This window comes from Centroberyx gerrardi, chromosome 12 (assembly GCF_048128805.1).
Source record: "Centroberyx gerrardi isolate f3 chromosome 12, fCenGer3.hap1.cur.20231027, whole genome shotgun sequence".
In the NCBI taxonomy this organism is placed as follows: Eukaryota; Metazoa; Chordata; class Actinopteri; order Beryciformes; family Berycidae; genus Centroberyx; species Centroberyx gerrardi.
This window is the reverse complement of record NC_136008.1, coordinates 5,304,776-5,327,673: the sequence shown is the minus strand read 5'-3', so window position 1 is coordinate 5,327,673 and position 22,898 is coordinate 5,304,776. Positions and strand designations below refer to the sequence as shown.

At 43.3% G+C, this 22,898-nt stretch overlaps 1 protein-coding gene across 1 annotated transcript in view; it reads right to left on the bottom strand.

Annotated features, from left to right (window-relative positions):
- The window catches only part of crppa (CDP-L-ribitol pyrophosphorylase A), a 38,246-nt gene that overhangs the window by 2,877 nt on the left and 12,471 nt on the right, over nucleotides 1–22,898 (bottom strand). Inside the window, exons 7-9 of the mRNA XM_071915164.2 lie at nucleotides 19,815–19,892; nucleotides 19,261–19,353; nucleotides 14,388–14,516 (exon numbers count right to left, since the gene is read on the bottom strand). Of these exons, the coding sequence (XP_071771265.2) occupies nucleotides 14,388–14,516; nucleotides 19,261–19,353; nucleotides 19,815–19,892 (300 nt within the window). The remainder of the gene's footprint in view (nucleotides 1–14,387; nucleotides 14,517–19,260; nucleotides 19,354–19,814; nucleotides 19,893–22,898) is intronic.

Genomic DNA, 22,898 nt, shown 5'->3' with positions numbered 1-22,898 from the left:
AGACCATACATTTTCTCATTTGCTTAGTCTCCGTTTTTTTTTAAAGGCAAACTCTACTGTTGTGGTTGTTTTGCTTTCGTGATTCCTCTGTGCTGTATCTCTTTATTCTTCTTTTTTTCTCCCCAGACTGCCTGTGCAATGCACTTTTAATGGTTTTCACTCCCCTGACTCCATTCCTTGGGCTACAGCGACTCCCTACTTTGATTTAGTTTCTTGATGAGGCCTAAGAATGACCTGTTTTCCATCTTTCAAAGGCAGTGAGTTCAAGGAGCTGTGGCGCTTACTTTGTTTTAACCACCGGGTTGTTCTGCACACAGATTTATGCTTTATGCTTTATGCTCTACCTGGTCTTTTTCATAAATGGATCGCAGATTTTAATAAGGCTTTTGACAAAGCTTTTGATGTAGTACCATGCATGAAAGAGAAAATAAAGATTTTCATTTCTTCAAAATCTATAAAGATATATCCAACTGAGAAATGAAAAAAGAGGGTCTGGGATAGATTTTGGTTTGTGCAATGGAACAAACTGTTTCACGTACCTTTAGTTCTGCATTTCAAGTATGCTACCCATTACACTTGTGTGTCAACACTAATAAGTTCAAACAGATTTGGATTTGATTGTATTATCTCAACAGAAGAAAACCAAGCATTCTGACACTCTCTTCTGGGTCTTATAACCAAAATCTATCAGCCAGCTCTCAACAGGCAAGTTGGCCACGGAGCGGATGGGAACATAATAATTTAATTAGCTTTAATAAGGCTTTTGATATTGTCCATGCATGGAGGAAAGCATAAAAAAAAGAGTTCTTCACATCTTTAAAAGTATATCCAACTGAAAAATTAATAAAATGCCTGTGATAGATTTTGTTTTGTGCAATGGAACAAACTGCTTAGCATACCTTTACCTCTGCATTCCAAAAGCCCTGCCCATTAAAATTATGCGTCAACACTTGAATAAATCCAGATAGGATTGGATCTGATTGTATGATCTCAACAGAAGAAAACTAAACATTCTGACACTCTGTCTTCTCTGTGTCTTATAACCAAACTTTATCAGCCAGCTCTCAACAGGCCAGTTGGGCACGGAGCGGACGGGAATGTGACGAGGTGTGAGAGCGATGAGCGTGGAATCGGGCCTGAGCGTGGTTAATACGAGCTGCAGACCCACGATCCAGGACTCCCGAAGCTCTCCTGCCTAATCAGAACCAGCGGAGAGGGAGTCAGATGACATGGATTTTCCACACCGACCGACTAGAGGGGAACCGAGGCGAACGAACACACTGGAGGACAGATCAGCGACTCCGGCCTCTCATTGATTAAAGCAACACGGGGGTAAAAAAAACTCAAGATGGAATTAAAATATGATAGCTTTGTACGGGCTCCAGGGGCATTCTGTGTCGGCATTTCCTGTCTTTTCTTAATATGCTTTTAGATTTACGATTGGCCAGACTTTTGAAGAATCAAAAGAAATGAAGTAAAATAAAAAAATAAAAAATTAGGCTTTCCTGTTTTTCTTTACAATGCGCCCAAGTCATTGTTCCCTTGCTTAATTACTGGTACGGGGCTATGAGGAGATGGGCCAGTACATCTGTAAGCAGTCAACAGAATATAGCAGATAGCAAGCTCCTACGCACAATGCTGTCCACATATTTCCCCGTTACAAGAATACGCGTAGGTTCATCAGCGATCCGTCAGGAGCTCTGAACAAGATATCAAAGCATTCTAGTAAATCTGATTGCATCTTTTCATTGTTTGCACCATGAGTAATTAGATCAAAGCATTCCGTCCATTGTTATCTAAAAGCAATCAGTTCTTCACACGGAAAGTATTGAGATGTTACATGTGTTTGGAGGAGTTGGAGGCTACGGGGATGATAAATGTGATGAGGACGATCATCAGCCGATTACCACCCAAGTGCATTGACGAGGACCATGGGAAAGTCACGAGAACACTGGATGTCTTGGGCATATTGAAGACAGCTACAGCCATCAAACCACAGCTAATGACTCTATTATAGAGGCCTGTTTTCTTATAGGCAGAACAAAAACACACTTATGTGCGCACATGCACACAAGAAAATAAGGAAAAGCAAAAGCAACTCAAGATCACCAAGGAGGATCAAAGTTTTAAGCCTGTCTAAGCCTTAGCGCTGAATTATTTCCACTCCAGATATGCGGTCTTTGAAATATGAATCATACTTCATAAAACGGCGTTATTAAATCAAGTAGTTGCTTGCACAGTGGAACACAAATATGACTTGAGCTCTTCATTGACTCGTGGCGCAGCTTTAAGCAGTCACAACTGCCACTCAGACTTCAAATGTGGGCGAGAGAAAACAAGACAAAGGATAGAATTACTTAACAACAACAAACTCCGTGGCCCCCAATACATTTGCATATCTAACTGCTTTCAGGCTGAAATCTATCTCGCTCGAGTGTGAGGAAATTGGGAACTGAATGATCGCTGCTCAGGCAAGAGCCACAATTCACTCCAGTAAGTGGATGGTCTTGACAGACATGACGGGTGCCTCTCCTGACCCGGATTCTCTGCCATTGGCGGGGGTGGCGCCCCGTTCAGCTCCCTTCTCCTCTTTCCACTGGGACCATCCAGGATGCATAAAGCAGCTTGCTAATGAGCAGCTCGCTGGCTCATTGTTACGGGCACGCAAACATCCATGGCAAGGCATACATGTGTTGGGACACACACAAGACAGCATGGACACACACACGCAAAGGAGAGAACACACACGCGCACACACACACAGGATCATCACACGTGAACGCAAACACACGCAAGCGTCGCATGCCTAGGAGTGCACACTTGTACGTGTGCGCATTCACGTATGCACACTCACACACAAATACACACAGATACACACACACACACAAAGAGGTGGAATGTGATCCTGGAGGGATTTCCATGTCTCCAGATCTCCATCATCATCAGAGCCGATGTCCTCCAGGGTCGACTGAGATGGTTTTCCACTGTCTCTGTCCCAGTGTCTCCTCCAGGGCAGTTAGATGGGGAAACAGTTAGGGAGCGCTCGGGGCTGAATATTCCTCATTGAGGCACAGTGCTGAGACAAACAAAACTAGTGGGGCATTGGACAGACATGAGACAAAACCTAAAGTGAAGGTGTAATTGAACCTTTAGGATGAAAACCACAACTGAATTAGGCTGATTGATATAGATATTTGAGCTAATAGGCACTCCTCACCTGTCTACAATGAGGAATCAATCTTCATATCTGCCAACGACAGAAATTCTTCATGTGCCAAAGTCTAAGTGCAGTCGGCAGGAGGGTATTTTATTGTATTTTAAAAAGGACCATTTTACGAGATTCACTTTACCATTATTAGACGTGAGGGAACCTCACTTTCCACTTCATAATGATTAACTGCCACAAATCCTCACTTAAAGGATTTCCCAGCCAAAAGTATCATCATTTATTCACATTAGTGGAAGGACTATCACCAGTAATGTATGCCATATTAAATGGGAGAGCGGCACATTTACATTCTGAAATACAACACTTTTTCCACTGACAGTAGAAGCTCTGCTACATCGATTACTGACGCATCCAATCCCTTGGTGGCCTAGATGGCATTTATATAGTTTCTCTTGACAGATTTCACATTAAAATACAGACTCTGTCAGCAAACAATGTATGAACCGGTATCAATGGAAAAATACTGTTGGATGGAAGTCCTAGATGGAGACAGTTCTGTGGACTTTATGGGTTGGTGCTTCCATGTTTTTTGTTTTTTTTTACTTCCTGCCCCAAGAACCAGGATTCCAGTAAAAGAGAAAATTGTAATTTTATGAAATGATGTAATAGCATTGTTTTAATATACAAACAATACAATATATAATCATATGACTGGGAAATCACTAAAAGGAATATGTTCTCAATCACTCCCATGTGTATGCACACACAAACACATGCAACTGCCACACAGCCTTGTTATTCCGAACTGCAACCACAAGTTTACGGAATGGAACTTCAATCATTAGGTTCTATTTTTGCTTACTGTTTAAAGGGAGGATTTTGACAAGCCGTGAGGCGACAGGTCTTTGAAACACAGAGGAGACGGGAATGGGGAAGAAAGCATCAACGGACCACACAATAAGCAATCCTCAAACTAACTCTACTCTTAAATGCCACAGATGCAATCAACCTTTCCATCTAAGAGAAGTGCGTACCAGCCCTACTGCCACACAAGAAGGGCCTGCTTTGAAGCTTGAAGGATTCAGGCAATTAGGACTTTTAACAGTGACAATTTGCACGCCTCTGTCATTCTCCCGAGATCCCGAGCCCCGAGGACGGCTGCTGCTGAGGGCTTCCACTTCTGTTCCCTTCATGAAGTGCCAAGGGCGCCGGGTCCTAATTGAAAAACAGCTCATGGAAAAGCTTGGCGCGGAGCCCAAGCCAAGAGCACTGGAAAGAGTTGTTAGAATCACACCAGCTACCATAACCAAAGTGGCCAAGAACGTTTAGAAAGTTTTTATCGCCTGCTTTCATCATCCAAACGGTTTACTGTCACTGTATTTTTCCCTCTGACACGAGGGTGCTACAGTACCGATGATGGTTGCAGCCTCCACTTGAGGGCAGTATCATAACTAGCATGAAAGCCAGCCAGCATTCTCCATTCGGGGAGTCTTAAAAAGCACATATCGCCACCTAAAATGAACTTTGCTCAACATTACTTTGACTTATTCTCTTAAAAAGGTGAAGTAATTTCTCGGAAAACTCTCCCCAAATGACCTGCGCATTGAATCCCAGTGATACAATACTGCTAAAAACACCCTGTGCTTTGGTCTGGGAGGGGATAGGATTTCAGGGCTTCTGACAGCTTGTCCCTGAGTGGGTATTGTGGTCCTGCCGCCCTCCCTCCCTTCGTGTCTCATTGAAGACAGGCAGTAGCTGGGGGCTAAACTGAGAAGACAGAAAGGGATAACAGGTCCAATTACCGGCCAGTCCAAAAGCCTGATTAGAGCCCCAAATGTAACACCGCTCGGGTCTTGTGGAGCCTCATCCAACATAATGAGCCGGCCACTAGGTTGGGGAATAGTATAAGATGAGAGAGAGGGACGGAGGATACATCAATGATCTACTGAGATGGAATAAATAACAGAAAGGCAAAATGCTGGGAGTTTCTGCAGAACCATTCACCCGGCCAAACTTTGCTAAGGTGCTGGAGGTACAGTAAAGTCCACAGAGAAGAGAGGAAACTTCCGCGCACTTTGATGCAGGCAGTTTTAATATTTATAGCTGAGGTTTGGGGTCTAAACAACCTTTGGAGCATACATCATGCTTACACTGAAAGTTCAGCAATAAATATGAAAGTTGCGTGGATCCAAGTGGAGAAACTGGGAGCTGAAGTCGACCGGGATGACAGCGACATAAGCATTATTTCGTATTTCGTACAGAAGAAGCACCGCTAGGGAATGGGCTTTTTTTATTGAATTATGCAGAGGTATTTAGTGTCGTTGCCTGAATGTCTGTATTTTAGATACCCTTGTCATTCCCACTCTGCCTCACTTCATCTGAAAGGGATCGTAATGTAGGAAAATGAATAAGCCTCGGAGCGTCTGAATCCCACCCTACTTTTTGTGCGGCTGTGAGTTCTCTCAGACTTTCCAGCCGTAGAGAGAAAAAAAAAAAACACGCACTTTTGTATTGATAACTGCTTTTCAGACCCCATTGACAGAACAATTGCCGCCATACAACCCGGTCACGGTACGCTGGGAAAACTCTTTCAACATCGGTTTCCAAAATATCCTGTCTAGGGGCTTCCACTGGGCAAACATAACAGTTTGTTAGTCTAATGTATGACTTCTCTTTCTGTCTAGGCTCTTTAGGGAAGACAAACCCTGGTAAGAATGGCACAGTGAATATCCCGGCAAAGAAAATAGAGGGTGTCTGTATTTCCACTGGATCCCCCTCAGTGTGAATGCTGTGCTTTTTCAACAAGCCCTGGTGAGTGATGACTTTGTTTGAATTTGACCCACCGACAGACATACCTCAAAACAGTAACCTGAACAATGGATCTTTAGTCGAGCAGGTATGAAAGCATGAAGGCAAGGCTAGGATTTATGCACTGGGACATACCAAATCCCACATGCGGTGAGGGAGTCCCACAAGCAACAACACACACACACACTCTCTCTCTCACTTGCTCACACACACACACAGTCCAGTAATGCCTCATTTGCTTATCACACTGGATCACTTCCACTAACCAGGGAAACAAAATCTGGTCCTTATCCCAGGGCATCTGAGGTCAGGTGCAGGTACAGGAATATTTCCAAACAGATACTTATTACACCCTGGCTGTGGCTTAGTGCCCTCACTTCCATCCTTAATACAAGCACGAGAATGTGATCACAGACATAATCTCCCGTAGGCCAAACATACAAACATAGGTACGACACTGTGTTTTTGTACCGCTGTCAAAATAACGGTGCACCGCAGACTAAACAGCGGGGGAATGAGCAGGCTTGACAGATCTAGTGTGAGAATGAAAGGGGACAGAGACTGCTAAGGAGATCGTTTTCGCATGGCACTTCATGAAAACACTCCAGGACTGTGTAATTCATTTGAGGACATTAACTAGAGGACCAGATTTAAGTTACTGAACCCGATTGTTTATGACTTTCTAAACTTCCAATCACTTTCATGGGTTTCCATCATGGCAGGGAACTAACTTTTACATTCGTGGCCCAAATCCCCAAAAATCACCGGCCGCTTTCACTTTTTTAATAGCCAGTTAGATCTTCAAACAGAAGAGGACATCCAAACATCTTGGTTGGTTATTTGCCAAAGCGGCTGGTTGAGCAGAGAAACCTACCAGCCTCAGCCAAAATTTTACCAGCATTTGGGGCATCTGGGGGAATTTTCCCACCCTGGGCTCCATACATGGTGAGCCATTCCACAGTGATTTTCCACCACGCCCAGACACAGCACACAAACATGTGTACAGAGAGGTCCCTACAAATAAAAGCACTGGCAGAGCTGGAAGGTGAACACTACAAAAACAATCCTTGATGAGGCCTGTAAACTGAAAGCATAATCCCCGCTGAGCTGCGCTCCCCACGACATAACTGAAGAGCTGGAAACTCAAACCAGGACTACTGTGGGTGGCCAGAGACGGCTTAAAACCAAGTGGTAAAACAAACACACACATGAGTGCGTTTTGCCGTTATTTTGCCTGATTGAATGTTTACAAACTAATTGTGAAGAGCTGGCTTGCATTAATCTCCTATAAGAACATATCCTCTGTTCGTAACACTAATTCCCCCTAGGAATGTCATTTCCCAATTGGCTGCAAGGGCCTGAGTCAAGTTGTATCAGCCCAGCGAGCGCGCTTGCTGGCCTTTTTAATCTAAGAAATCAAAGCTGAGTAAACACCGCGTTGGTATGTCTAATTCCTCGAGCCAAACTGCGGCGGTCAAGTTTCACACATACCGACACACATCTGGCGCGCTCTCGGCGTGGAAGATCAAGCTTGATATCCTGCACATGTTGCGGCAGTAGAAGTCTCTCCCAAGGCTCTGACCCTAACACTCTACAAATACATCACTAAGGAGGGGAGCAATCCCTGGGCTTCTGTCTGTATGGAGATGTCAAGACTCCACCGAGGGAGCCCCAAGTTCTCTCGTCCACATTTCCAGGGGGATCTTAGATAAAGTTTAAAGGCATAATTAGGCAGATAACAGGGGGAAAGACTGTGTGAATGGGCAGGGTGGATACTGGACTGTATATCTGATGCTAAGTGCAGCGGTTCCACTGAAGATTCGCCAAATCTGTCCGCCGTCCCAGAGACGTTGTCGGAGTAACCGAAAACAGCTTTGTGAAACCCGACGTCATATCTGATCAGCGTTGCCTTCTGAAATGTTTTGATTCACTTATCTACTGTTCGTTGAGCAATTAACTGTTCCAAAGCAGCAACCCGATATCATTAGGGGCTTTTTTCCTTACTTAAATTTCTGCTTCAACTGTCAATTGGCCTAAACAAAAAGGGATATAATTTCAGCAAAGAAGTGAACGCATGCATTTTTAATCATCATATCTGGTGAGCTAAAGAACTGTTCGCTTTCTTGCAATGGAGATAACGGCTCATTTCTAGGACTTGGAATGACGATAGATACTCAAAAGTACATTAAAAGCTTCTTACGCTCACAGAATGACAGAAAATAGGACCAGTCACTTATTCAGCAGAGGATAATTGTTGGATTTAGCCTGAGAAAAGTCGGGAGTGCGCTGAAACCACAGAGGCGTCCCTGATCTCCCTTGACCCCGGCAAGGGTGCAACTCCATGGGTGTCACAGCAAGAGCTTCACCGGGCCGTGTACGGTTTCACCTGTCTTGCCTTTTTGGAGCTACATCTAAACAGGTAGAAGAGAAAGGGATAAGCTGCATGAGTCTCCCGACAGATGTAGTGTGAGAATAAGCGGGACCCAGACTGCTGAGGAAATAGTTTTCGCATGGCACTTCATGAAAATACTCCAGGAGTGTGTAATTCACTTGAGGACATTAACTAGAGGACCAGATTTAGGTTATGGAAGTGTCCAGTGAAACCTGATTGTTTATGACTTTCTAAACTATCAATCACTTTCAAGGGTTTCCATCAGGGCAGGAAACTTTCACATTTGTGGCCCAAATCCCAAAATTCACCGCCAGCTTTCCTTTTTTTGTTTTTTTACCAGCCAATTAGGTTCTTCAAACAGAAGAGGCCCTCCAAATGACTTGTTTGGTTATTTGCCAAATTGGCTGGTAAAGAAGACAAACCTACCAGCCACAGCTAGAATTTTTTGGCTGGTTTTCCCACCCTGGTTTCCATACATGGAACCAGTCACTTATTCAGGAGAGGATAATTGTTGGATTTAGCCTGAGAAAAGTCGGGAGTGTGCTGAAACCACAGAGACGGCAGCCGGCCCTGATCTCCCTTGACCCCGGCGAGGGTGCAACTCCATGGGTGTCACAGCAAGAGCTTCGCCGCTGCCGTGTACGGTTTCACCTGTCTGCCTTTCGGACCTAGATCTAAACAGGTAGAGGAGAATAGACCTATAGAGCCCCTCTCCTTTTCTCCCCTCTTCTCTTTCTCTCCGTCTCTTTTCTTCCCGGCCGGCTAATCTCTTCTCAGGTTTAGGATTCCTGGTCTGGGCTCTTTGAGGAGGAGGAAACACGGGGTTGGGTAAACATCAGGGCTCTCACTGCAGGGATTACAACACCCATATATCACCGTGACAACTCCCTTTTCACCGGCTGACAAGTCGCCAGGACCCTGTGCGAGGGGGGGATCCGGTGACACTTCCTATCGCCGCGGCAGCCACTGATAGGGTTTACCGTCACCGTTTTCACAACATCCTATCAGCTTACGAGGGTACGGTGTCTGCAGACTCCAGCCACCGATCTTCAGCCGGCGTCTTTAGATGGGTCGGAGGCTTTCACACATCGCGGCACCTGACGGTTCCTCTGTAGGCGTCTTCAGAGTGGGAACATAACACAATCGGAAAAAGAGAGTCTGCAGAAGTGCTTTGATCACATGTCGTTTCTCCAAAGACTGCTGCTCATCGTCCGTGACTCCATGTTTCTCACAGCAAACGGTAAACACAGCAACACGCCGCTAGATGCACTGCGCCTCAGCTGCTGGGTGTTACTGTGAATAACGTGAAACCGCAGTCAGGGCTCATTGGAGAATAGCAACTTTTGATCCAAAAAGACATTGCTAAAGGTCAGTGAGGTGGATTATTTTCCTAACTTCACTGGGATGATACAATTTCATGTGCTCATGCATTTTAGCTGTCAAAAGGTTAAAATTCAATTAGCCAAACAGTCATACTTTTCCAACGGTCTGGGTGTGTCCAATAATTCCTCAGTGTGATACATAATAGAGGAAAGGAACACTTAAATGATTTCCATGGTTGTTCCTCTCTGTCCCGTCTCACTGTTGCACAGTTGACAACCAGTCATGTAAGAGCAGAGAATGAAATCATTCAGGGAGGAGCGGGAGGGACTCTGCTCCTCGGCAGCTAACATCCAATTACCTCATATACAGATATTGTATAAGTATGTACATAGTATGTACAAGCAAAGTCAAACCTGTTACTAAGCAAATCCAGTAGCAATGGTCTGTGTATAAATGTAGAAAATGCCTACAGTATTGGTGTCATACTTTCTTTTACTATCAACAGCCATTTTAAAGCATCAAAAGGCTTCAACATGTCGGCTTTTTCTTCTAGTTTATAGGATTTTTCTTAATGAGGAAATCCCTTCAGCTTCAGCGTGGTTTAGTTACATTCAGAAAAGCAAATGACATGTATAAATGTTAGATAACAATTGACCCTTTTGCATGACACCCAGCCCTAATTGTAATACACAAGTACTGTATACTGACAACATATCTAGGTCAACTCAAATACTGCAGTTAAATCCAGTAAAGTAAACCAGTCTAGCTACATCAATATTTTCAGTCATTTATTATAAGTAGCCCCCCCGACATAAAGGTTTAACTTGTGTTAAAGCCTCACTGACGCCAGGTTATTGCCAGGTTAAGACTAAACATACATTACACCTATAGTTCAGCTTCTCTATACTGGTTGCCAATTAGTTTTACAACTGGCTTATTATCTTAGTAGCAGTAGTAGTAGCAGTAGTAGTAGTAGTAGTAGTAGTAGTAGTAGTACTTGAAGATTATATCAAAGCTCCGTTTCAGTCAGTCAGTCTTGATAATAACAAACCTTTCTCTGAGAATACACCTTTCATCTCGTACGGTCAAGCTGTCTGACAGAAGTGAATGGGGAGTAAAGGTAAACACTGTGATGATTTTTTAGCTGTCAGATTTAATCACAGACTCTTGGGGGAACATGTCTCTTGTGGTGATCAGTAGCGGAAAAACACACTCCCAGAGAACAGATAAATATCGTGGCACACAGTTGAATAAAACATGACAAAAGCTACACTTACAGATGTCAGTGAGGATATCAGACTGGTACAACAGAGAAGGATGTTCCACTTTAGATACCCGACACTGTATTTACACAGAGTTTGGCTGCCGATCCCTTATCAAATGACAGTGTTTTTACAACAAAAATCACTCTTCACGAGTGGCAAAAAAAACAAATGGAAGGTCTTCCATACTCAAAAAGAAAAAAAATGTAATGTAGCATGCACAAATTTTAAAATCTGGTCAGGGTGGGAAATTAACACTGAACCAATGCTGACAAATTGTGACATTTGTCGGCTCTACTGGTTTGGTTGGTAACCAACCATCAATTTTTACAATAATTACCATTTTGTTTCACTGGTGAAACAGTTTAAGCGGCTTATGAATTCTTGACGGCTGATCTTCACAAAGCAGGAAAATATTTGTACTGTTAAGTAACCTTAAATTGGAATACCATTCAAGAATTCAAGTAATGTTATTTCTGTGACCGAGGGCAGTTTGGTCAATGTTTGACAACATGATAAACTCTCTCTCCCGCAGCCAGAAACCAGATGATCATGTTTTAAGATGTCATCAAGATGTGGAGAATGAAGTCGCTCCATACAGAATGGATGGGAGTCTTATTATTCACTCACATAATGTATGTTTGGACTTAAATATCAAAAAGAGATTCCTTTTAGTTTTAAACCAGAAAATAAACCTCATAAAATCAGTGAGGGAACTCTAAGAGTCGCATTTTCCATCTTTTTTTTTTCTCATTCTCGATGGTTCTGGAGCTAACACACACACACACATGCACACAGAGGCGGAGACATAACACATACACACACGTCCACACCCACAAGCATTCACAGATACACACACACAGATGAAAGATTTATTCATGTCCACATAAATACAAGCATACAAAGGACATAAACACTATTAATGCAGTCAGATATTGAGTCAGTCAGTTGCGTAAGTGCCTAATTGGCAACCACATTGTTGCATACACACAGGATGAAAACAGTGGCAGGTCGAAAGATAACAAACAGGATCCACTTCATGGGTATAAAAAGCAACGCCTTCTCCATATTGAGCGGCTACCAATGATAGCAGATACTGAACAACACCTCGCTACCTGCTTGGCCCTTCTCTTAGGGAGACCGGCCATCTGAAGGCCCCTCACTACTAGCTGCACATGACCCAGGCTGCCAAATAGGAAAACTAAAAGTTTACACTTGTAGCCTAGCTGTGAAATGGTCTGCTCCAGCTGTTGATATTTCAGCATCTTGGTTAGAAAGGCTTCCTCTAGGCTGTAGTCAAAAGAACAGCCAGCCTCAAGCATTCACAGACACACACACACACACACTTTTTCAAGCAGTGATGGCTAACTGTCGAATGCCGTAGGAAAAACACATGTGAATAGTGAAATTCAGTGGCGTTCCCCTTTAACTTCTTGAAAACAGCGGGCAGCGACCTAGCGAACATGTTTCGAGTCTGTGTTGGCTTCCCTCGAGAAGATATTTTGAGACATCAAAACAGGAAAAGTTCCGTTTTCTTTGCAAGGAACAGAAAATGTAATCCAGAGTCTCTTGTCACGCTGCAACCACAACATGTCAGTCTACCTTCTAGTGAGTAGGTCGGAAGAAATAACATCCTGAGGAAATAAAACAAAAATGCTGCATTTCATGGCAAAAAAAATACCCCAGCTGTGCCTTGTACCTAGCTGCATCAGGCTGTACACATAATCACATTAGAGAATGCCATCTCAGGTATTTTGGCTTTCATACAGCAGCTGCCAAATCAAGTGTACTGCCTGAAATGTTTTCTTCAAAGTAGCGTTCTATAATTAAGGGTAAAAACAAGAGAAATCAAGAAAAAAGCCTAATTATCCCCATGGTCAGCACAAGGTTTAGTATTGCAAACAATTTCATTTTTGATAGAGTACAGCTTCGTCTTTCTCCAATCAGACTGATTGGCTGAAACTATTTCTTTTGTATGCATATATTGCCTATTGTCTGCTCTTTTTTTTTTTTTTTATAAAACCAAAGAAATAATAATGAACTGAAAGTGTGCGAGTAATATTCATATATGTGGCCGTGGCTGACAAAGGAAGTGTTGGCAACCGTCTCGACAAGTATGAATAAGGCCATCTGGGAAGAATTATCCTCATTATAACAAAAAACCTAACAGAGTGATTTATGCAAGGCCGTGTTCTGCTGTTCCACTATCTCATAACGATAAGCATTTTATCATGGTGAAACGCCTATTATCTGCGTCCACTCCCTTCCCCTTTCTTCTCCGCTCTCGTAACTGTTGAAGCAGGATGACTAATTAACAGCATTAGTCTCCATAATTCAGAGGAAAACCGTGCTGCGCAACATCCGATAGCGGAATCAAACTCATATGTGAACCGCCGCTGTATCGCATGCCTCGCCGGCGGGAATACCGAGCGCCTCGTTTTAATTAGATGACACGCTGACGTCAAGGGCCCGACTTTCGCCGACCGTGGCTGAGAGCGGGCCTCCGTCTTCAGCTCATCGCTCACGTCCTCTTCCACGCCGACGCTGGCAGGAGAGCACAAGACCAACCTGCTCGAACCTCCCATCGCCCGGGGCAGAGATGCTTTTACCATTGATTTGTGAAGTGACGAGGCTGCCAAGAAGCCTCATTTGTCACACTGTTGCAGTCAGCCATGAGCATAAATCATGAAGGATGTCATACTTAGGCCAACAATACAATGAATATTCAAAGTTTGTCTTTGGTTCGCTGCGCACATCTGGCGCAAAACTTGTGATTTGACTTGACTGCCTTGGTAGCACGAATCCTGACATCTTTCATTGTGCAAGATGAATTATTCCATCTTGACTAATCCTGTAATTACTGAGCAGGCAGTTATGGATTTCAGGTCAACCGCATCCACCCTGATGACTCCAGTGAGCACTTGGTGGGCCAACCTCAAACACCCTGCGGAAGATTCTCCTGACACAAAGCTTAACCGTGGCGTTGGTCCGGCCTGCGCTGAGACAGCGTGCGGCGGGGGGGGGGGGAGGACTGCACGGCGTTTCAGACCTAAAGCACCTCTAGATCCCGTTCATCCCTCCTGCCTTCAATTCACACAATACTTGACAACACATATGGCGGAAGGTTAAGAGTTGATATCCTGCCACCCACATCACACTAGCTGGCACACGTGCGTGCGCACTCGCACACGTACAGACACACCCATGCGTGCACACACACATATTAATACATAAAGGAGGGTGATAAAAGACAGCAACCTCGCCTGAAGCCCAAAAGCATGACAAGACATTGGAACAAGAGACTTAAAAGACATTTCCCATTCTGTTTTGTTTGGCTTTTCTCAAATGTGCATTCCAGGGGAACGCTGAGCTCACTTCGGCAGTACAAGGCAGAGAGGAGAGGAAAGTGGGGGGGAAAAGACGAGGCGCTCACCTTTGACTGATGAAGCTGGATGCCATAGAGGAGAATATTTCTGCGCTTGGCGGCTGAGGCCAGCTCCGTGATTGCCGCTGGCTCCGTCATCCCACTGATGGACAGCCCATCCGAGTCATTCAAACGCACCTATCAAAACAAACGCCACCGCGCCCAATCAGAAAGCGCTTGCCAATAGTGGGAATCTCTTACCAGAACAGCAATTATGCCCTTTCTGGAGCAATTACAGCTCATTGTTCAAGCAGACGTTTAAACATGTTGCAACTCAATAGGCCTGTTTATTTAAGGTGGTATTGGGGGAAGATTTAGGAAGCGTGTGCATTGCTGTGTTGAGAGTAAACAGAGGATGGTTGATACACAGTCCTGTCTAGGGCTATAATGACTGATTCAGTTGTAAATCTTTAGGGCCTCTGGGGTTTATTTTCCTCAATTAAGGCAGCATAAACCAGACACATTGGTTCACATTACTGCGTCACCCTTAGGAGTATCCACTGCTTAACTGATTTCCATAACCGTCTTGCTGACAGAGGCTTAATTCACGATTAATTCACTCCAATTATTTTGTCATATAGTCTTAAAAATGTGTGACAGTGAGATGCAACAGTAATGATCAACATCTCAAATGTGTCAAGACATCTGCTCTAAACATGCAATTATTACACTTATACTTGAATACATTAGTCAATCAGACAGTCACTGTCATTATCGGCTAAACTTCAGCTTGCAGAGTCATTATTCATCACATTGCGAGGTGTCAAACCTCCATGAGTATTAAAGTGTCTCTGGTTTGGCCTGTCTAGACCGTGTTACTTCATAAGAATAAGAGTCTCTTTCAACACTGGCGCCTTAGTGACATTTTTTAAATCTTTTTTTGTAAAGCACTTTGTAACTTTGTTTTGAAAGGCGCTATGCAAATAAAGTTTATTATTATTAGTTAGAAATAGAGAAAGTAGAGAAATATTGACAATGCACCAGGTTTCACAATAGATACTGACACACATGGTACAAGGACAACAGCTCCAAATAAGTGATTAAAAATCTACTAATTTTTTTTTCTTTTGTAATCTTATTTCTTATTATTGTAATCTGTATTTAGCCAGAGAAGTTTGACTTTTCAGTAATACTCTGCTTCATAGGTGCAGTGAACATCTGATGATATTTGAAACTTAATTGGAATGTCAGGAAGTTTAATCCAGTGAAATTCTGTGAAATTCCATGTTTTGTTTTGTTTTTTTCTTACCACATACCTGAGATTACACACACTGTTATATATTATCAATGCTGAATATCATAAAATGTTAAAGGAACCTCTCAGGTGGTATTTGATGCATAACATGTAATTGTAATACATACATTATGATTGAATGTATTTGATTTGTTTAACTGTCTTTTATTTGATTGATAATGTTTGATTTATCTTTAGCGAGTCAAGACAAACTCTCTTAGAAGTGGAATTTCATGGAATTCAATTCTGTCTCCTGTCATTCCAATTCAAATCCAGTTCTGGTTCCTTAGAGCTATTTCAATTCCAACTCCAGGAATTAAATTGGGATTTACCCTGCATTCTTAATTCAGTTCATGAATTGGCTCCAGCCTTGGTTGAAGGAGAGCAGAGCGTCTCTCACACACTTTCCTTGCACAAATTTTCCCAGGCTGTTTGAGATTCAAAACCTTGATCTCCAGTCTGCTTCTCCAGCCTCCAGGCTCCCACCACCAAGACACTGTCACCTACCTGAAACTCAATTGACCCTCCGCTGATTATTACCATGTGATCATATTTCAGACTATTGACCCAACCCATGATAAATAACAACATATGCCATCTGACGCCACCCGCCCCCCTCCCAAAAAAACACTTTGCTGCAGAGCCACATCACTTATGAGCGTGAAATCCAGGGGCTGCTTCACGTTTCAGGTCTCATAGTCACGCCTTCCCAGAATGCACTCATGCACATTCTGACGTGACCATGAAATCCAGTTAGCCAGGGAAGTGAAAAGTAAAGTTTGTGTGATTAGTTAACAGCAGCGCTTTTTGTTGGGGTTGTTTTTGTACTTTATGGACCCAGTGGCTCTCTGTCTGCTCTTATAAATCACCAGTTTCTTGTTTGTTTGTTTGTATGGTATATGATGTGGTGATGTGTTATGTACTTTAGCTTTAGTCTACAAGTCAAATTAGCATTACAGGAACATGCAAAGAATAGAATCGCTGCACTTTAACAGCGCAAGTTATGGGAACTCGGATGTACTTTTGCTCTGTTGTGGCAGAGAGTCAATCCCACCCAAATACGGGTGAAACCCCAGCTTCTTCTTGTGTTTACATGTGTGAATCTGTGTGTGTGTGTGTGTGTGTGTGTGTGTTTCTGATCTTTATTGAAAACTTAGCATGGCTAACACAAAACAAGGCAGGGGTTCAATCGAGTAATGCAGCGTGACATTTGCAGTGATTAAATTGGGAGTTGCTGAGTAGTGTAATTTCTCTGGAGGCACAGCAGAAATCAGCCTCCCCCAGGGTTTATTTTGCCTTACTACCTCGCACTGTGGCTGAAAAGGTCAATTTTGTAAATTAGGGAAGGGTAAACCTGCTCCTTTTTTCAAATATTCAAAAGTCAATGTTTCTTGTTGGTTCAGATTTGAGCGGTTTGTTTTAGTTTCCTCTCTCTGTGTCCGTGTTTCTGTGCGACTGATGTCGGCGTTTCAGGAGAGCGAGCGGTGAGCGAGGCCGAGCGGAGGTGCCTGCTCTCCTGGGGACGGGTTGGGTTTCCGAACGGCAACAGAGCTGCTCCAGGGACCCGAGGTGGACTACAGGTGACGTTTTTACAAGGGGGGGGGGGGGGGGGGAGAAAAAAAAAAGATTTGGCTGGCCGTGTCGTACATGTACCTCGACGAAACTGAATCCGTCCCGTGCCAGATGTCTGCATTCATGAACATGCAAAAGAAAAGTTCATTCAAAGTGTGGGAAATGATACGGAGACTCGCTTAACTGTGTCTCAGTTCGCCTCCAGAACACACACATGCCTCGCAGTTCACGCACTGACCGGCTTTTCAGTAGATTTTCAATGAGACAGAATGTATGGTAATACCTGATGCCTGCGCCACCATAGCCTTCTTTTTAGTTTGTATACACTAATCAGTCCCTCCAGGAACTTGTGATTTTGCGATCGCAATAATTAACGCAAATTCAAGAAATCTCCGCAATATTTGCGAGAGCTTGCAGTTTTGCAAAATTGCCGCAACTTTTCCGCATGAAACGGCCAAATCAACAGACCGCTTGTGATTTGGATCAATTGTCGCACTCGGTGTCGTGGTAACTTACGTCATCGCAGCGCGCATTCAGGTGGAAGATGAACAAAACTCACCTGCCAGCAAAAATGACTGCCATAGACCGTGCAAAACAAAACAAAAGCAGCAAGAATCGAGGTGAGTGCAAAATTCAAGCTCTTGGAAGAGTTAATAGCTTAAACGGAGAGTGGGAAAGAATAGGGGGAGGCTGTGTGTGTGTGTGTGTGTGTGTGTGTGTGCGTGTGTGAGTGAGAGAGAGAGAGAGAAAACATTTTTTTTTTTTTTGCTTGCAATTTTTCCCAATTCCTGCAATTTTACCGCAAAAAGAGCACATAAAACCTTGCAAATTGTATCGCAGTTTTTGAGAAAAGCCGCAGCAATAATCACAAAAAAACTCAGCGAAATCCTGGTGGGACTGACTAATTTGACAATAAAGCTGCATTTAAGGCGTTCATGTCATCTTCTCACAATAAACAAACAGATGCAGAATGTTCATTATAATACACTTTTAGTTATTAAATGTTCCTGTTCTGAATAAAAAAAACTTAACTTTTGGTCTGATTTTGACGTGTTAAGACTACAGACTCCTTTTTCATTTGTTTTTATTTTGTCTCCATCTTTGTTGCTAAGCGCTCATTGCTGCGGTGTTTCTGCACTGCACTTCCCACAGATCACCTGTCAATCAAACAGTGTGGGCGGAGCTTGGATGTTCTGTTGATGCAGTTTGAGTTTCTGTAGGCGGCGCTCTTTTCTTTGCCTGTTCAGCCATGGTGGCTATCGCTGCTCATGCTCATGAGTCGGGAAAATGGACAATATGAAAAAAAAAAGTTGTGGATTATTACTTTAAGCAGAATGTTGTAGACAGTTTGCACATTGGACTGAGTGCATACTGTGTGTCTTTCAAGTACCGAGTAGAAAGTTATGGGAATAAGACTGACACAGACGCTTTTACTCTGGCATGGCAGAGGCGAACCCATCCCGCAGTAATGAAACCTGGTGTGTGTGGATTTAGAGCTTTATTGGAAAGCCAGCGTAGCTAACACAAATCAAGGCAGGGGTTTAATCGAGTAATGCTGCGTGACATTTGCACTTATTAAATTGGAGTTGTTTTGTATAGTTAAAAAATAAATAAATAAATTAAAAAAAATCACTGGATACACAATAGAGAGCAGTCTCCCCAGATTTTTTGGCCTTATTACCGACCATTATTTTGGCACTGCGCATCAGGGTGCAAAGGCTGAATTAGAAACAAACAAAAATCTGATCCTCTTCAAGGAATTATTGATCAGAATTCAAAGAAATGATTTGTTTTCTCCCTTTATCTTTGCATGCCAGTGTTGCTTTGTTGTTGACGTTGAAGCATTGACATTGGATAGCTCCTGCAAATCCCAACATCAGAGCATTCCTTGTTCTTTACTGGCTTACAGATCCGTCCTTAAAACAACACGGCCGACTCACGACAAGGCATGGAAACAGTCAGGAGAGCAGAGAGGGAAGTGAACCATTTGGAAGGGGGTTGTGGGACGGCGTTGGACATGTGAATTCACGCGTGGCTTTTCTTACCGAACCTACAGTTTTCCTTGCGTGAACTCACCCAAATGACGACCAGCGGGTGGAGAAGAGCGCGATTCGCCGCCTCCAAAGCCGCCAGCATGGCCTCCACTTCAGATAGGCAACAACCGCTAACCTACGGAGATCAGAGAAAGGGGGTTGAACATTTCTACTAACAGTTAATGCCAAGATTTTTTCTCCATGACAAATAGCAAGATGGAGTATTGTTAAAGTGTGTAGCTTCCTGGCCATGATATAACCCCAAAATCAATGATTCCCTGTTATCTGTTGTTCTGTTAGAGACGATTGGAGAATTGCGTTTTTCTCTCTCTCCATTCACTGACATTGTATGGAGGAACAGTCTGAAAGTCAAACTTCTAGCGCATAAACGAACACGAACAAAGCAGACACTGACAAAACGAGTCATTCTGCTGAGCCAGAAAGCTACACAACACCAGGTACTACCAAAGTTCAACATAACTTTCTAAAGTGATGCTTTCAGAAAGTCTTGGCATGTTGTGACTCAAGAGTTACTTGTGGTATTTACACAGACTCGTATTCATTTCTCAAAAATTAGTCCTTAAAATAGGAACTTACAGAAACCTGGATGAAGTTCCACTCCTCCAACAGATACCTGGCGTTGTCTCCCTTCAGGTCTGGGACGACGTCCAGCTCCTGTAAGACAGAGCGCCCCGATGTTATATTAGGCGTCCTCTTGGTTGACGTCGTGCTTGTTACAGACTCTTGTGTCATAACGTTTAAAGCAGGTGCTGCGGTACCAAGGCCCGCATGCATCTGATGCAGAGCGGCTGAATCACTTCGGCGCTCAAAGGTCAAGAGCCTTCTGGTTTCTGTTTCTGCCACTTATTCAGTCATTTGCTTAGAGAGTCCACCCACCTGCTTTCCCGTCATGAATCATTTTCTGATTAGAAAAGAGGGATAAAAATCAAAATACACTCCGGTGCTTACAGCAAGGAGTGCGCAACTGAATGGCTTATTTCCATCAACTGTAATCAGAGGCTTATTAGAACAAATGGAAGGGATAAAAAAAGAAACCATTTCTGGGCTCCTTTATACTTCTGAACTGGCAGGAAAACCCAGTCGTATGCAAAAGCTGGGAACAGGGATCCTACACAAGCCAAGTTAAATTTCATTACACTGCAAATTGAGTCAAAAGACCACAGTGCGGCCAAGAATCGTAAAAGCTTTTTTGCTCACAGAACCAGGACATTTTAACTCCTGATCTTTCCATTCAGATTCGGCCTTGGCATACAAGTGACATGAGGCAACCGGATAGCACGCCATGTCCACCATGTCCGTTTTACATTGTTAGTTTGCCTCTAATTATTCCCCGGTACTAAAATTTCACACACAGAGGAAATAAACACAGAAACAAACATCCAAAGCCTGAATTTGACATTCATATACAGTTGTTTTACCCATTAAAATAACAAAGGAAATTGGAAATATGAAATGGTTATGGGAAACATATGTCAGAGGGTTAATTACTCTTGAAAGATAACTGCCTATGGCTTCAGGAGGAAAATCATTTCAGTTCGAAATGTAGATTTGCAAGGTTTAAAAAAAATTTGACATGATCTAAACCAGGTTGGGCATGAAATCCCAGAGCAGGAATGTTTATTTAAATTTCGGCATGGCCTGGAGAGCCAAGAAGGCATGGAGGCTCAAGGACCGAACGACTCGAAGGACAGAAGAAAAACAGAGTTTCAGAGTTCAGCACAGCAATAAACCACCCACTCATATGAATTTGAAATGTGTTACGGGGGGAAATAGCTGTATCTTAGTCATTCTGACCTGGATGGGTCTAATTTAAAACAATGTGGTGTGGAAAAATTTGAAATCGTTGTTAAAATTAAAAAAAACTGGAACATAAGAAATGGTTTTGAAGTTTTCATGCCATTTTTTCGTGGTAGATAGTATACAGAGGAGAAAGATTTTACAGATGGGAGAGACTTTATTTCACCCATTGAGCTGTGTTACCATCAAGGTGGGAAATTAACACCAGCTAAATGTTAATGTAAATGTACATTTTGACTGTGGCTGGTGGCTGTGCAGGCTGGTTGTCTACTCTACCAGATAATTTAGCATGTAATTAACCAGCGCTCAGAGGTCCTTTTCTACTCTAAAACACATTTGGCTGGTAAATCAGTGAAAGTGACTAGTGAAAGTTGGAATCCATCAGCTACTGTGACTGATGGATGAAAAAGCTTGTTGTTTCCTGGCCTGGTGGCTATTCAGCAATACTTCATGCTCCCCGTCTGAATGACAGATCCTCTTATAGGTTGAGGTCAATCGTTAAAAAAAACTCAGTAACTTGATACATGTGTCTGAGGATTCTCTTTGATCTGGGCTGGATATGAGAATATTACCATACATCAAGCTCAAAGGATTAGTGATAAGGCAGAGCATGCAGAGGAGGTGGTTTGGCCTATCGCTATCAAACCCTCCCTACCTCCGTTTATGTCTTTATGTGCGCATAAAACATGCGCTTGTCTGGGCTTAGCCTTTGTTCAGAGTGCGCTGCAGCCAATTTTTTGAATAAATAATGCCTCATAATAACTTAAGTGAGGCAAAGGCAGCATAGTGTCGGACTGTAAAAACAAACTCACCATGGAGGAACTCATCCACAGGCAATTCAGGATCTCAATTCTAAATTTAAAAACTGCACACAGACTTTAGTGTTGCACAATATTGATAAAAGAATCAAATCGTGATTGTTTTTGCTAAACATTGTGATTGGGATATGAACTTTGATGTGTGTGGACACAACCTTTCGACATAGCTTCTTTTTTTAGTACTTATGAAACATTAAGAGAATTGTGTGGAGGAGATATTAAAAAGATGCTCACAATTTGCTCAGATTTAAGGAAATGAGAGGTTTCCTCCAACATACACCTTAATTTGTAGGCAGGAGATTCTTAGGGTTGTTTAGTAAACTATCTGAAACACCATTCCCTCTTAGAAAAACTGCATCCTCCTGCAATTATGCTTTCACTGATAACGTACGGGTTTCTCTGTAAACATGGGTTCACATTGCATCAAATTTTCATACGATAGCACATCTGTTTGTGCTGCTTCAACTCCCTCTGTCTGTTAACATCCTGCTGAGAGAATCCCCTAATCATATTCTCACTGTGTGTCTTTCTCTCTCTCACACACACACACACACACACACACACACACACACGCTGCCAAATCCTCCACCTGCACACATACTACACCAAACTGTCAGTATTCAGCACAGCTTGGGCGGCCCAACCTCGCTTATCCCTGTATTAGATTCGCTTAATGGCACTGGGACAAAGGTAATTCCTCATCTTCCGCTTCTTCTTCCACTCGCCTTTCATCTCCCTCCTCCCTCCCAAAACCCCTGAAAAGGATGTATCTGGTCCCAAACACGCGCACCGGAAAACACAGCCCCACCGGCCACCTGAGCACAGACGGGAATGGTTCCAATCAGCCGATCCAAGGAGGCCGACACCGACCCCTATCCGTCTCTGGGGCCCCGGTCCAGCGCCGGGACAGCGAGATCCGCCTGTTTGACACCCGCTGATGAAGGACTTGGAGCGAGTTTAAAGGAGGATGAACTGTTTGGATCACGGTGGAACATGGAAACACGTAATGCGACGCGCCTTGCCGTCCCCTTCCACTGTCAACAAC